The following is a 17,290-nucleotide window of genomic DNA, read 5'->3' on the forward strand; positions in this document are numbered from 1 at the left end:
TTACTAGAACAAAAATTGAAAGAAAAAAGACATAGGACTCTGTAACACAGTGAACTCTAATATAAACTATGGAGTATCATTAAGAGTACAATTATAATATTTTTTCTTCAGTTGTAACAAATGCCCCACACTAATGCAAAGTGTTGATAATGGGGGTGGGAACTCTATTTTTGCATGATTTTTCTATAACCCTACAACTTGATAAATAAATGAATATTTGATAAATAAGTGACTGGATGAAGTGTTAGACAATCTGTTTTAACCAAAATGAGCACAATTTATGCTGGATCTCATATGATCTGTATTTGGATGCATTCTTCTGCATTACTTTGATTATATACTGAGAATAGGTTTTGGAAAGTCACCCATGTGCTAGCTTCTAGTTAACTCCAGTCTAGCAGAAAATAATGATTTTGCTCTGCTAACCTAATGCAAGACTTCTATACATGCATCCCACAAGTATTTATTGAGCATCACCAACCATATGTCAGAAATTATGGATGCAGGAGATGATGAACAAGATAATGAGATTGTGCCCTTATGATCTAGGAGGAGAGACAGAAATAAAGCTAGTAAATAAATAAATAACAAATTTTGAAAAATATTTTGAAAGAAATAAATAGATTGCTATGATTGAGAATATAAGGAAAGGAATTTGTTTTTATATTGGGGTCAAAGAGGGTCTCTTGAGGATGTGGGACCTGCTGAGAAAGAGCCATCCATGTTGAGAGTGTGAAGAGGGCAGAGCAGAGAAAGCAACATTGCAAAGGTCCTCAAGTGAGAAAGTTTGTCGTGTTCTGAGAAAGCCAAAGCCATTGTGGACAAGGGAGGTGGAGTGACATGATAGGAAATTAGAGGTAAGTAGAAACTAAGCTTTATATACACACTGCCATTAACCCTGGGGTTAACCGTCCGGCTTTGGGGCAACATCACTTAATTTAGTTGTAGCCCTCACCATTCTATAACCAGTTATCTTTTTGTACCGAGATAGGTGGACCTCTTGTGGGGCATGGTTCTTAGAAACTTCATCTTCCAGTGATTTGACAGGTACACTGTCAAGGCAGAAATAAGAACTGTCCAAACAGTTTGCCATTCTATAGGCATTTGGAGAGCTGACAGCTATTAGATATATAATAATAGGAGATACCATTTGGATTCTATTTGGTTCTGTAAAATTTCATTTTTCATTGCATATTTTATAGCTTAATGCTTTTGTTTTTTAAACCTGCAATTGAGTATTGCTTTTGTTGAGACACACTTATTAATATATAAAATAATCAGTACATTTTTATGAGGTACCTAGGTTTTTAGTCAGTTGTATGTGAGGTAAGTCATGCAGTGGTTGTGTACATTTTTAGGTGAGTTTAGCTTGGATTCAAGGGTGGTTACAAGAACCTGAATAATTGTTTGTGTTCCCTCAATAGAATTTAAACTCCTTGAGGGCAGGGACTTTGTTCACTACTCTATCCCTCAGTGGCTAGAACAGATTTTGGGCTTCATATAGTAGACTCTAATATATTATTTTGTTAAATGAATGAATGGCACATTAGAAATGATTTGGTGAATTGGAGAAAGTGTTATTGAGTCCTGTAAACTTCCTAGGTTTGCAGACCAAGAGCTATATAATAGAAGTCACTACTACTGAGAGAAATTTGTGATTTTTAGTGTGATCCATGTCAAAAACTCAGACACTACTAACATTTAGCTAATCAAGTCATTAAACTTCATAGTAGGGATAATAGCATGTGGCCGATTATTTTTACTTCCAGCCCAATTCGGTAAGTGATCTGAAAACTTTTTCAATTTATAAAACCAACTTGTCAATCAGGGTATATTTTTTACCATGTATATAGAGATCAAATATAAGTGAGTTGTACCTCTTACCATTATTAAGTTATTAAATGGTAGAACAGAATTAAAAGTCTATAAGAGAAAGAGGAGTGTATGGTAGAACCAGGGGCCATAAATTTAACAGGTAAAATGTGTTCTTCATCTTCTTTCCCATCTTAAATCACCTATGTTCAGTCTGCTTTATTATTGACCTGCCTAACATAATTAACTGGCAATAAAATCTGGAATCTACTCAAAATTATTTTCCCACAAGAATAATTAAAAACTACTTATAGAGGAGGGGGCAAGATGGCGGCATAGAGAGGAGTGGAATTTAGATAGTCCCCTGGAACAGCTAATAAACAATCAGGAACAACTAGTAAATAATTTGGAATAACTGATGGGAGACAACCATGACTGTCCACACATCATATACCAACCTGGATTCAGAGGAATGCCTAGACCACAGCATAAAATCTGTAAGTAAAAACTGCAGAATCATGCTGGGAGTCCCGTCCCCTCACGATAGTATGAGCTGCAAAACCTTGCTGTGGTAGAAGGCTGCACTCTCCGAACAAGTGCATATAGCTCAGCCCATCTCCAACTGGAGTTTTAATTAACAAATGTGGACTGTTGAATACAGGCAACAACCACCCAACAAGCAGGCAAAGGCTTTTAGTGACAGCTGACCTAAAGAACCAGAAGACTCATCTGTCCTGGGAGGGGGAGCCCAGAAGACCAGGTGTTAACCTGTGGCCAGCAAGTGAACCTGGGGGGCCGTGTACTGGTTCTAAAAGGGGGCTTTCTGTCCCTTTTTTCTCTCTCTCAACCTGAGGGGCTCAGTGGAGAGAGCCTCAGCCATTTTCTGTGGAGAGAGCCTCAAACATTTTCAGTTCACAGGGCTCTGATCCAGATATGGGTGGAGATAACAGAGTCAGAGAGACAAAAATTCAAATGCAGATGATAACTCCCTAGAGGGTATATCTTCCCTGAGAGGAAGGAGGTGGAGCCCATCTCTGCTACTGGTCTTCCCTTCAGAACCAGACCCCAGAACCTGGGGGAAAATAGCAAAATAGAAACTAAAGGGGCCACACCTCCTTACACCAGTCAGGAGCAACAGGCTAACAGATGCCACCTGCTGGGCATGTTAGGAAAAGCACAGTGGCTAGGGACCTCACAGGAGAGTTGGTCAGTCTCTAAGACACACCCGCAGGGAGACTTGAAACTGAATATAACCCCACTCTGAGATCTGAACCTGTTCTGGTCTGGGAAAATCTGATTGGGGAACCAAGGAAACCAGATGCCTAGACAACAGAAAACTACAATCTGCACTAGGAAAAACGAAGATATGGCCCTGTCAAAGGAAAAACCTAACACCTCAATCAAGATACAGTTGAGATATTGTTTCATTTAATGAAACAATCTATTATTAAATATTTTCAAAGAAATGTGCTAAATCATAAACCAAATCAAAACACAAATCAATGAGTTCAGGGAAGATATGGCAAAAGAGATGAGGGCTATAAAGAAAACACTAGGCGAACATAGGTAGAAATCAAAAGTTCAAATAAACAACTGGCAGAGTCTATGGAAATGAAAGGCACAACACAAGAGATAAAGAACATAATGGAGCCATACAACAGCAGATCTAAAGAGGCAGAAGAAAACACTTAGGAGCTGGAGAACAAGATACCTGAAATCCTACACACAAAAGAACAGATAGGGAAAAGAATGGAAAAATATGAGCAGTGTATGTGTCATGGGTGTCCCAAAAGGAGAAGAGAAGGGAAAAGGGGCAGAAGCAATAATAGAGGAAATAATCACTGAAAATTTCCCATCTCTTATGAAAGACATAAAATTACAGATCCAAGAAGCGCAATGTACCCCAAACAGAATAGATCTGAATAGACCTACGCCAAGACACTTAATAATCAGATTATCAAACGTCAAAGACAAGGAGAGAATCCTAAAAGCAGCAAGAGAAAAACAATTCACCACATACAAAGAAAGCGTGATAAGACTATGTGCAGATTTTTCAGTAGAAACCATGGAGGCAAGAAGGAAGTAGTGTGATATATTTAAGATACTGAAGGAGAAAAACCACCAACCAAGAATCCTATATCCAGCAAAATTGTCCTTCAAATATGAGGGAGAGTTTAAAATATTCTCTGACAAACAGACAATGGGAGAGTTTGTGAACAAGATACCTGCACTACAGGAAATACTAAAGGGAGCACTGCAGACAGATAGGAACAGACAGGAGTGAGAGGTTTGGAACACAATTTTGGGTGATGATATCACAGCAATGTAAGTATAACTGAACAAAGATGACTGTGAATATGGTTGAAAGAAGATTAGGAGAATGCGGGACACCAGAAGGAAAGAGGAACAATAAAGACAGGGACTGTATAACTCAGTGAAACATAGGGTGTTCAACAATTTGATAAAATGTACAAACATGTTTTTACCTGAGGGAGAACAAATGAATGGAGTGGTATTGGGGAAAAAATACAATCAATGCAAACTAGAAAAAAAACTACTTATAAAATAATGGGAATTAGGGTATGGGATGGTTGGGTGTACTTTTTATTTCTTTTTTTATTTAATTTTTTAATTTCTTCTTTTCTGTATTTTGAAGTAATGAGTGCTCAATTTATCGTGGCTATGAATGCACAACTAGTTGATGATACTGTGTGCCACTGATTGTATACTTTGGATGGATTATATGGTGTGTGAGTATATCTCAAAAATTGCATTTAAAATTTTTTAAAAAAATAAAAAAAACTACTTATAGAGTCATCCAGCCTATGTATTGTCATTTTTTGGCACTTCTTAGGAAAAAAAATATGTTGAGCCAGAGTAGAAAAGAGATTGGAAGAAAATACCTTCTGTAAGCTTATAAAATCTACGTCATTTAGTTGTGTTTAAGAAAGTAAGTCCTTAGGAGTTTTGTTTTGTTCTCCTGCGGGAAGGAATATTGTAGAAAAGAGCCATCCTGGACTAATTGGAAATCTGATCTCTCACTCAGCCACTGACTCGAGAGGAAAGAGCAGTAGATGAAGAATTGGAAGATCTGATTTGTCACCTTGACTATCTACCACGACAAGTTACTTTAACTGTTCTGTGTCCCAGTTTCTTCATCTGAAAGCTGGGTTTGCAGCAGTAGCTGTTCCTTATACCTAACTGACATGAATCTCTCCTAGACTCTTCTAAGCATAGAACCCTTGGGGAAAGGGATAAATATTATCTGATTTTGACTAGGACTCTTCAAGTTTGTGCTACATTGTTCACCTTCACTGTTCTTAATGAAAGTTTTCCTGTTAAGTTCCACTGGAGGATTTTGTTGCTAATGGGGTAGGCAGTCAGATAGGCATGCCTGACCAGTTAATACTCCAAGTTGGATCCTGCTGGTGTGTGTGACCACAGTAGGAGCCAGGTCTAAGTGTGCTTATGATAAGTGAGGGAGGGGAGTTCAAGACTGTATCTCCCAATCATACTTATTATGTGCACCTGAAAAAAGTCATTGTGGCAAATACCAGTGCTTGAGGCCTTATCATTTTTCTCCTTTATTGTTCCTTAAAACCCTAGTGGAATCTGTGGTGGAAAGGTATGACAACCTTATCCCAAATTTCTTGTCTTAAGCAGCCCAAGTATTTTATAAAGTACATTTTTACTTGGCCAGAATAATAGTTAATATTTTCTGGATTTTTCTAAGCTTATTGATAAATCTCTAAGTGCCAGATCATGGTGGTAGTTAGTCTACATTAATACTCCATTAATTTCAGTGGAGCACAAGAAGCAATACCAAGCCCTTAAGAATTTGGAGGACCAGCTCTTTTCCTCAGAGTAAATGTGTTGAATCAGAAAAGGCATGATTTGGCGCGAGTGACAATAAACAATATCATAGTGTAGGATTTACAAGTGGATTTTCCAGAACTCTTGTTTCTGCTGATGATGGCCAATGGGTCACATTGCAGGTGAGGCATTTTTCAATTACTGGAGAAGTTGTATTGGCATGATTTGGTTTAGCTTCTGATTTCATTGGTATTAACAGTATGAGCTGGTACACTGTGTATGTATCCGTCTGGGACTTCAGTAGGAAGAATCAAAGACTCAAGTTGAAAAAGAAATGTTTGAAGTGTTTTGTTTCTAATCAAATGTGAATTGAGGAATGACATAAAAAAAAAAAAAACAAAAACCAGAGTTCATGTTCCCTTTGCTAATGTTCTTTATTTCCTTGTAGATCTGTGCACTTAAGGCACAATATATTTTCAATTTATTTTATTCTTTTTAAGTTACGAGGTAACTAATATGTTTTAATACTTTCAATCCTATAGCTTCAAGCACAAATGCCAGCCTGATATCCACTTCATCTACAATTGCCAATATTCCAGCAGCAGCAGTTGCTAGCATCTCAAACCAGGTACGGTGCTATTATTGTTACCCTGTTTGATATGGTTCATCAGGCTGGCTCTTCACCTCTCGCTTCCATGGTCAGTTTGCTCATTTAAGAAGCAAACAGTGTATTAAAATAGCTAGAAGGAAATACCTGAAACTGTTGAACTGTAATGCAGTAGCCTTGATTCTTGATGATGATTGTATAACTATATAGCTTTTATCATGTGACTGTGGGATTGTGAAAACCTTGTGACTGACACTCTCTGGAACCAGTGTATGGGCAGATGTGTAATAAAATAAAGACAAAAATATTTATAAATAATAGGGGGTGGATAAGGGGAATGGGGTGTTTTGGGTGTTCTTTTTTATTTTTATTTTTATTTTATTTTTATTTATTTTTATTTTTATTTTTTAAGAGTAATGAAGATGTTCTAAAAATGATTGTGGTGACGAATGCACAAATATATGATGATAGTATGAGCCATTAATTCTGTACTTTGGATGAATTATATGGTGTGTGAATATATCTCAATAAAATTGCATTAAAAATTTAAAATTTTTTTTTAAAAAAAGGCACAACTAGGAATCAAACGGACTGTGACCATTTCCTAAATAGATTCTCAGGCCATGTTTGTTTCTCTCCTTCCTCTGCTAAATCTATGGTGTGGTTTTATCTGCTTCTTTATCTACTAGGTTTGTCTCCAGCTCCTACTCCAACTCCCCTAGAATGTAAGCTCCATGAGTGTGGAAATTTTTTCTCTTTTTTTCGTTTATACATCCCCAGAGCCTAGAAAAGTGTCTGGCACTCAGAATAAAAGAACCCAAATATTTGTGGAATGAATGAATATTACCTCCTCTTTTTATTAAAAAAAAAAAAAAAATCCACCCATTCCTTTGAATTCTTGGTGGTCTGGTCTTGATCATTGTTTTTAACTTATGCTTAGAAGATCACTGGTAAGAAAATAGGGGTTTTTTGTTTTTGTTTTGTTTTTATTACTTGAGATCGCTGCAGCAATTTATATTGTCAACCATTCTCTCCATGGATCATTTTTTCCTGACCTCAGTTAACATTACTATTTAGATTCTGATTTTGGTTTTTTTGGTTTTGGTTTTGTTTTTTAATTAGAGAAGTTGTGGGTTTACAGAAAAATTATTCATAAAATACATAATTCCCATATTCCTCCCTGTTATCAACACCTTGCTTTAGAGTGTGGTATATTGTTACAATTCATGAAAGAACATTTTGTAATTGTAGTATTAACTATAATTGTACTGTTACCTATAGTCCATCATTTACAATCAAGTTCACTGTGTTGTACAGTCCTATATTACTTTGTTGTTTTTTTTATAATTTTATTCTAGATATATATGTACAACCTAAAATTTCTCCTTTTAACTGCATTCACATATATAAGTCAATGCTGTTAATTACATTCATAATGTGCTACCATCATCATCATCCATTACCAAAACTTTTCCATTACCCCAAATAGAAATTGTACAGCTCAAGCATTAACTCCCCATTCCTTATCCCCAACCTATTCTCCAGATTCTGACTCTGTGAGTTTGCTTATTCCAGTTATTTTATATCAGTGAAATCATACAATATTTATCTTTTTGTGTCTGGCTTATTTCACTCAACATGATTTCTTGAAGGTTCATCTATGTTGTCACATGTACCAGGACTTCATTTCTTTTTACAGCTGAATAACCCATTGTATGCATATACCACATAAATTTTTATCCATTATACCACATATATTTATCCATTCATCAGTTGATAGACAGTTGAATTGCTTCCATCTTTTGGCAGTTGTGAATAATGCTGCTATGAACATTGATGTGCAAATATTAAGTCCCTGCTTTCATTTCTTTTGGGTATATACATAGAAGTGGGATTTTCATACTTAATGGTAATTATATACTTAACTTCCTGAGGAACTACCAAACTGCCTTCCTCAGTGGCTGCACCATTTTATATTCCACCGGCAATGAATGATATAGTGTTCCTATTTCTCCACATCCTCTCCAATACTTGTAATTTTCTGTTTATTTAATAGTAGCCATTCTACGGGTGTGAAATGGTATCTCGTGGTTTTGATTTGCATTTCCCTAATAGCCAGTGATGCTGAGCATCTTTTCATATGCTTTTTGGCCATTTGTATTCCCTCTGGAGAAATGTCTATTCAAGTCTTGTCCCCATTTTTGAAGGCTGTCTTTTTATTGTTGAATTGTAGGATTTCTTTATATATTCTGGATATTAAACCATTATTGGATATGTGATTTCCAGATATTTTCTCCCATTGACTAGGTTGTCGTGATAAAGTTCTTTGATGCTGATGCACAAAAGTTTTTAATTTTGATGAGGTCCCATTTATCCCATTAATTTTTCTTTTGTTGCTTGTGCTTTGGGTGCTTTTCAGTGCCTAACACAAGATGCTTCCATATGTTTTCTTCTAGGGGTTTTATAGTCCTGGTTCTTATATTTAGGTTTTCATTCCATTTTTAGTTAATTTTTTATATGGTATGAGATAGACGTCTCCCTTCATTCTTTTGCATATAGATATCCAGTTCTCCTAGCACCATTTTGTTGTAAAGACTATTCTTTCCCCATTGAGTGGACTCGGCAGCCTTGTCAAAAATCAATTGGCCGTAGAGGTGAGGATCTATTTCTGAACTCTTAATTGATTCCATTAGTCTATATATCTATCCTCATTTTGGTACCATACTGTTTTGACCACTATAGGTTTGTAATAAGCTTGAAAGTCAGGAAGTGAGAGTCTTCCAGCTTTGTTCTTTTTCAGAATGGTTTTGACTGTTTGGGGACCCTTGCCCTTCCAAATAAATTTGATGATTGGCTTTTCCATTTCTTCAAAGAAGGTTCTTGGAATTTTGATTGGGATTGCATTGAACCTGTAAATTGCTTTAGGTAGAATCGACATCTCACCAATATTTAGTCTTCCAATCTATGAACATAGAATATCCTTCCATTTATTTAGGTCTTCTTTGATTTCTTTTAGCAAAGTTTTGTAGTTTTCTGTGATAAAGTCCTTTACATACTTGGTTAAATTTATTCCTAGATATTTTGATTCTTTTAGTTGCTATTGTAAATGGAATATTTTTCTTGATTTCCTCCTCAGGTTGTTCGTTACTAGTGTAGAAACACTCTTGGAGTTTGCATGTTGATCTTGTTTCTCACCACTTTGCTGAATTCATTTGTTAGCTCTAGTAGCTTTGTTGTAGATTTTTCAAGACTTTCTATATATGATATCATGTCATCTGCAAATAGTGAAAGTTTTCCTTCTTCCTTTCCAGTTTGTGTGCCTTTTGTTTCTTTTTCTTGCCTAATTGCTCAGCTAGAACTTCTAGTACAATGTTGAACAACAGCAGTGATAGTGGGCATCCTTGTCTTGTTCCTGATCTCAGAGGGAAAGCTTTCAGTCTTTCCCCATTGAGTATATGCTAGTTGTACATTTTCATATATGCCTTTTATCATGTAGAGGAAGTTTCCTTCTATTCCTATTTTTCTAAGTGTTTTTATCAAGAAAGGATTCTGGAATTTGTCAAATGCCTTTTCTGCATCAATTAGGGTGATGATGTGGTTTTTTTTCCCCTTCATTGTGTTAATGTGCTATATTATGTAATTGATTTTCTTAATGAACCACCCTTGCCTACTTGGGATAAATTCCACTTGATCGTGGTATATAATTCTTTGAATGTGCTGTTGGATTCAGTTTACTGGTATTTTTGCGTCGATACTCATAAGAGAAATTGGTCTGTAATTTTCTTTTCTTGTAGTATCTTTATCTGGCTTTTGTATTAGGGTGACCTTGGCCTCATAGAATAAGTAGTGTTCCTTCAGTTTTTTGGATGAGTTTGAGCAAGATTGGTATTAATTATTGGAAGGAACATTTGGGTAGAATTTACCTGTGAAGTTATCTGGTCCTGGGATTTTACTGATTTAATCTCTTTGTTTGTAATTGGTCTGTGAGATCTTCTGTTTCTTCTGGAGTCAGTATAGGTAATCTGTGTGTTCCCAGGAAGTTGTCCATTTCATCTAGGTTGTCTAATACAGTTGTTCATAGTATCCTCTTATGACCCTTTATTTCCTATGGTGTCAGTAGTAATGTCCCCCCTCTCACTTCTGATATTATTTATTTGCATCTTCTTTTTTTCTTTGTCAGTCTAACTGATGGTTTGTCAATTTTATTGATCTTTTCAAATTAACTATTTTGGTTCATTTTTTATGTTTAACTGTTCTTGTATTTGTTTATTCTTTTAGTTCACTAATACTTATTGAGTACCTACTATATATCTGGCACTCTTCTGGGGACTGTCTATATAGATCTCACTTTTGTAACTCTTATTTTGATCTTTTCTAACACAGGTAGTCTCCATTTAGTTTTTTTTTGGGGGGGGGTGTTAATTTTTATTGTGGTAACATATGTATATAACATGAAATTAGCCATTTTAACCATTTTTAAGTGTCCATATAATGGCATCAGTTATATTCATAATGTTGTGCATTTATAACTGCCATCCATTACAAAAACTTCTTCATCACCCAAACAGAAACTCTATACCTATTAAGCAGTCTTCCCCCAGCCCTGGTAACCTCTAATCTACTTTCTGTCTCTGTGAATTTGCCTATTCTACGAATTTCATATAAGTGGATTTATACAAAATTTGTCCTTTTGTGTCTGGCTGTTTCCTCTTAGCATAATGTTTTCAAGATTCACACATGTTGAGGCATGTATTTAAACTTTATTCCTTTTTATAGCTGAATATATTCCATTGTATGTATATACCATATTTTGCTTATCCATTATTTCTTAATGGACACTTGGGTTGTTGCCACCTTTTGGCTATTGTGAACAATGCTGCTATGAACATTGGCCTACAAGTTCCTGTTTTGTCTTCTTGGGTATATACCTAGGAGTGGAATTACAACCAAGTTACATAGTAATTCTCTGTTTAACTTTTTGAGGAAATGCTCTTCAGTTTTTCAATATGTTAATTACTTTGTCCCCAGGAATGTTTATCCACACTCCTAATGTCCATTTTACCACCTCTGAAATAAAGATTCTAGTCCTGACTTCATAAAATCTATAGGCCTCCAGCTGATTGATAGACATTTTTTCTTTAAAGTTCTGGAATTTCCACTAAATTTAGCATATCTAAAACCAGCCCTTTATTCCACCCTTTTTTTTGTCTCCTTACCCTCCGCAAGTAAAACCACGTTTCCCTGTGACTTCTCAATCGTTGTTGGTGACAGTATATTTTCTTAGTAAACCTAGGTTTTAAACCTGACCAGTCTTCTTCCCTTTTTTTTTTTTCCCACGCCCTTCCCTAATCCAGTATTTCTGGAATTCTTTCCTTCCTTTTCATTTTTGCTTTCATTTCCCATGTTTTGATTTTTCCCCCTTTACTCCTGAACTACCGTGGTTAACAGTTCTTCTTATCTCTAGTTTTTCACTGAGCCTGTTCATTCTCTAAAACACTATTTGACTAGTTTCCTCCAAATGTCATTTTTATCCTGTCACTAAGCTGTTCAGAATCTTTTAATGTTTTTAATTGTTTGAATTTTATAGTCCTCATTTCCTGCCTCTCATGCTACCAATACACCATTGCCTAGAGAAATCTAAGTCATATTCTTTAACCAAAGATCCTCTGTTTCAACCAGACTCAACACCTTTGGCCCCTTATTAAAACCTTTTCAGGGACTTTTCATGAAAGAAAACCACCTCTATCTCAGAAAGCCCATTGATCACCTCGGTTCACAGTGATAGTTTTCTTCTCATGTGACATATAATTTACTGCCACATTGTTGGAAATTTTTTGTCTTCTCCCCTGCTAGACTTTTAGCTTATTTGAGTTCAACTAGTGTGACATATTGCCTTCTCCCATCTGTGTGCGTGCACACACACACACACCTGATTATTTAAAAAAAAAAAACACAGATAATCACTTTTTTTAATTCAATTTTATTCAGATATATTCACATATCATACGATCATCCAAAGTGTATAATTGTTCACAGTATCATCATATAGTTGTGCATTCATCACCCCAATCTAGTTTTTGAACATTTTCCTTGTACCAGAAAAAGTGAAAATAAGAATAAAAAGTAAAAGTAAAAAAGAACACCCAAATCATCCCCCCACCCTATTTTTTATTTAGTTTTTTGTTCCTATTTTTCTACTCATCCATCCATGCACTGGATAAAGGGAGTGTGAGCCACAAGGCTTCCACAGTTACACTGTCACCCCTTGTAAGCTGCATTGCTATACAATCATCTTCAAGAGTCAAGGCTACTGGGTTGCAGTTTGATAATTTCAGGCATTTACTTCTAGCTATTCCAATGCATTAAAACCTGAAAAGGGTTATCTATATAGTGCATAAGAATGCCCACCAGAGTGACCTCTCGACTCCATTTGGAACTTCTCAGCCACTGAGACTTTATTTCATTTCCTGTCCCCCTTTTGGTTGAGAAGATGTGAGAGATAATCACTTTTTTTTTTTTTTAATTTTGAAATAAATTCAAAGTTACAGGAACAGTTGCAAAAACAATACAAACCCCATACACAGCATACCCTGATCCCCCTCCCCCAATACCCCGATCCATCAACTTTAACATGCTGTCACACAGCCATTTCTTTCTTTCCCTCCCTCCCTATCATTCATCATCTATTGCTCTGTCTTCTGAACATCTGAGAGCAAGCTGCACACATCCTTGAACAAACACTATAATTCACATATGCAATTCCCATGAACAAGAACATTCTTTTATGCAATCCCATTAAGCGCAGCTAAGAAGTTCAAGAAATTCAACATTGATACAAAGCTTAGATTCTATATTTCCTTTTTTTTTTTTCCTTATGTCTCAAATGTGTCCCTTTGAGCCTCCTGTCCTCCATCCTCAGATCCCATCCAGGATCATCCTTGGCATTTAATTGTCATCTATTTAGACTGTCTTTTTTTTTTTTTTTTTTTTTTTTTCAGTTGTGGAAACATATATACAGCCTAAATCTTCCCATTCCACCCCGTCCCTAGCATTCCATTAGTGGGATTAATCACATTTAGAATGTTATAATGCTATCACCTTCCCACCATCCATCACTAGAAATTTCCCTTCACCTCAAACCCTACACTCATTTCTTAACTCCCCATTGCCCCTTCCCCCACTTCTCATAACCCATACTCTACTTTTCATCTCTATGGTCATATTCTCTGATAATTTCTTTGTGTTTACTGGGGGCTTAAATTTAACCTCTTAAATCCATAACAATCTTGGTTTTCTTTGATACCAACTTAACTTCAATAGGACCCATAAACTATGTTCTTATACTCCTCCATTCCCCTGCCTTTATATAGTTCTTGTCAAAAATTACATATTTTACATTGAGTCCAAAACCACTGATTTGTCATTAGAGTTTATGTATTTTATATCATGTAGGAAGTAAATAGTGGAGTTACAAATCAAAAATTATTGACTTCTATTTGTATTCCATTGTGGTCAGAGAATGTGCTTTGAATATATTCAGTTTTTTTTTTTTTTTAATTTATTGAGGCTTGTTTTATGTCCCAGCATATGGTCTGTTCTGGAGAAAGATCCGTGATCACTAGAGAAAAATGTGTGTCCTGGTGATTTGGGATGTAAGGTTCTATATATGTCTGTTAAAATTCTCTATATCTCTCTCTCCTTTCTTTATTTCTCTGTCAGTAGGGCTCCCTTTAGTATCTGAAGTAGGGCAGGTCTTTTATTGGCAAAATCTCTCAGCGTTTGTTTGTCTGTGAAGAATTTAAGCTCTCCCTCAAATTTGAAGGAGAGTTTTGCTGGATAAAGTATTCTTGGTTGGAAATTTTTCTCTCTCAGAATTTTAAATGCGTCATGCCACTGCCTTCTCGCCTCCATGGTGGCCACTGAGTAGTCACTACTTAGTCTTATGTTGTTTCCTTTGTATGTGGTGAATTGCTTTTCTCTTGCTGCTTTCAGAACTTGCTCCTTCTCTTCAGTATTTGACAGTCTGATCAGTATATGTCTTGGAGTGGGTTTATTTGGATTTATTCTATTTGGAGTTCGCTGGGCATTTATGCTTTGTGTATTTATATTGTGTAGAAGGTTTGGGAAGTTTTCCCCAGCAATTTCTTTGAATACTCTTTCTAGACCTTTACCCTTCTCTTCCCCTTCTGGGATACCAATGAGTCTTAAATTTGGACGTTTTATTTTATCTATCATATCCCTGAGATCCATTTCGATTTTTTCTATTTTTTTCTCCATTCTTTCTTTTGTCCTTTTATTTTCTGTTCTGTGGTCCTCTAGAACACTGAGTTGTTGTTGAACTTCCTCTAATCTTGTATTATGAGTATCCAGAGTCTTTTTAATTTGGCCTACAGTTTCTTTTATTTCCATAAGATCTTCTATTTTTTTATTTACTCTTGCAATTTCTTCTTTATGCTCTTCTAGAGTCTTCTTTATGTCCTTTATATCCTGTGCCATGCTCTCATTCTTTGACTGTAGTCCTTTGATTAATTGCACCAAGTACTGTGTCTCCTCTGATCTTTTGATTTGGGTGTTTGGGATTGGGTTCTCCATATCGTCTGGTTTTAGCAAATGCTGTAAGATTTTCTGTTGTTTTTCGCCTCTTGGCATTTGCTTTGCTTGATAGCTGCGATCTTCCAGAACCTCTGCTGAGGGAAGGCTGTGCTACGTCACAAGTGCGCACCTTCCCTCAAGGGAAGCCCCAGGCCACTGGGCCATGCAGGGGCGCGCCCAGCCTGATGCAAAAATGGCTGAATGGGGTGTCTCAACGCCCCCCCCCCCCCTTTTCGCACAGCTCCACCTTCCCAGCTCCGGGACAACTAGCTGTGCCGTGGGATACACTCCCCATCAGTCTGGGTTTCCCGGCGTGGCTCTGGCCTGTGGGTACAGCCCCAAGCGGGGGTGTCAACAGCACGCCGGGAAGCCAGCTGCAAGGGGTGCGGTTTCTTTCTCCTTTTGGCTCCCCCCTCTGTCCCTCTGGCCCTGGGACAATCAGCAGCAGGTGTGGGGAGGGCTATCCTCCACGCCAGACACCGAGGCGTTGGCTGCAGCCCGCTCCTGCAGTGCTTCACTGCGCGGTTCTCACTGCCGTATCTGTAGCTGCTCCCGGGTTTTTTGTTTATTTTTGTTTTTTTTTTTTTAAAAAAAACTAGTCCGTCTCCAAACACCAGCCCGCAGTTTCCCCACACCGCAGCATGGCCGCAGGACTTTCAGCTGTCTGACTCACTCGTTTCAGAATGCAGATTCCCGGTTTCACCAAGTGCGCAGTCCCTGTGGTTTTAGCAGACCTTGTCCAGCTGGTGCATCGCTGGAAGTGGTATTCTGGGTCACTTTCTGGTTTTTATCTAGTAATTTTCAGAGGTGTTTTTTTGCCCTGTCTCACCTAGCCGCCATCTTAGGTTCTCCCCTTGATAATCACTTTTTAAACTGGGAAACTTTAATGTAGAATATGTACTTATTTTTTTAAAGCTCATTTGTCCTTAGAAGCACTGCCATCTAGAACAGTGGTTTACAACTTTTTATACAGTAGAATCTTTCCTTCAAAAGTTTTATTAGAAGTTTATGCAGAAATCTAGTATATAAAATAGATTTTAAAAAGAAATAAGCTGTTGAATTAGAAAAAAGCATATTGTGTCTGGAATGATGGGACCCTTCCCTCTCAGCTTCCCCCTTATCTCAGGGACAGTCACTGAGGCATTTCTTATTAACTATAAGGATTCCAGAGAATCGCTTTGAAAATCATTGATTAAGTTGAAAGAGTGCTAGATGAGTAAATGAGAAATCAAGTGAATGTTATAAGCAAATAATTATGAATAAGAAGGACATGAAAATCTCTTCTGTTTTAATGACTGTTATGCTCTTTATAAGAGTTGTTTTTCTCTCTTATTCCCTTTCGTCTGTAGGACTATCCCACCTATACTATCCTTGGTCAGAGTCAGTACCAGCCATGCTACCCCACCTCCAGCTTTGGAGTCACAGGCCAGACTAACAGTGATGCTGAGAGTACCACATTAGCAGCCACCACATACCAGACAGAGAAATCTACTGTTATGGTACCTGCGTCTGCAGCACAGAGAATTTCTGGTAAGCACCACAAGTCTGAAAACTTAGGTTTAAGGGTACTTCATCCAACAGGTTGTTTTAGATGATGGCGAAAATTATTTTGTCCTCATCTAAGTCACTGTTAACATGTGTTTGCTTTCTCTCTCACATGAGGATTATTTAAACATTTGGAACCAAATTATGATGAGTCACCGGCAAGAGATTATAAACTGAATGTAATAACTGGTGCTGTGAACAAAAAAGTACCAAGAATGAAAAGACTGCATTTATGCCTTCTATCCCATCTTCTCAGCTTCATCCCCTATGGTTTTAGTATGTTTGTCACAGAGAATATCAGAATCGCGGCACATTTTGTAAAAGTTGAAGGACTCCAGTTTTAGTCTATGCATATTTTAGCCTTCTGCTAAGGCCTCAGAGCAGTGATTCTTAACTTTTTCTGAGTTGTGGATTCCTTTAGGATTCTGAAGAAATCTGTGGTCCTTCTCCACAAAGAAATACATTAAATTTAACCAACAATTCAGGAGAGTCACAACTCTGAAATGTGTCAATGAATTTGATGCTCAGGTTAAAAACCACTAACATAAAGGCTTCATATACACATTCCACAAATATATACACATACTTTAAATTTATCTCTATATTGCTCTATAATGAAAATTTAGTAGTTGGCTATCACATCAGAATACTTGAGGAAGGCAGTGTTTCTCATTATTGATGCAATTTTAAAAACAGTGTTCTATATCAACTCACAGTAGTTTTCTGTGCATTTTGTCCTTACCATCCTTCTAGGCAAATGGACATAGAGATGGTCACTGCCTCAAAATTATGTAACTTCAAAATGATTGTATGTGTTTTTGCCTTAGTTTTGGATTCATTTCTCAAAATATCTTTGTTCTTCATAACAATTTTAACTTTTTAATAATGGAGAATTTCAAACATATACAAAAGTTAGCAGAA

General features: G+C 36.8%; 1 protein-coding gene across 6 annotated transcripts in view; it reads left to right on the forward strand.

Moving 5' to 3' along the window:
* Positions 1-17,290, forward strand: part of EYA3 (EYA transcriptional coactivator and phosphatase 3) — a 156,172-nt gene that overhangs the window by 95,774 nt on the left and 43,108 nt on the right. For all 6 annotated transcript variants that reach the window (XR_005215452.1, XM_037828004.1, XM_037828000.1 and 3 more), the window contains 2 exons: positions 6,168-6,253; positions 16,174-16,354. Coding sequence is in view for 5 of the 6 variants with exons in the window: in XM_037828004.1 (XP_037683932.1) it covers positions 6,168-6,253; positions 16,174-16,354 (267 nt within the window). In the remaining variant the exon portion in view is untranslated. The remainder of the gene's footprint in view (positions 1-6,167; positions 6,254-16,173; positions 16,355-17,290) is intronic.

The sequence above is a fragment of the Choloepus didactylus genome, chromosome 2, assembly GCF_015220235.1.
Source record: "Choloepus didactylus isolate mChoDid1 chromosome 2, mChoDid1.pri, whole genome shotgun sequence".
NCBI lineage: Eukaryota > Metazoa > Chordata > Mammalia > Pilosa > Megalonychidae > Choloepus > Choloepus didactylus.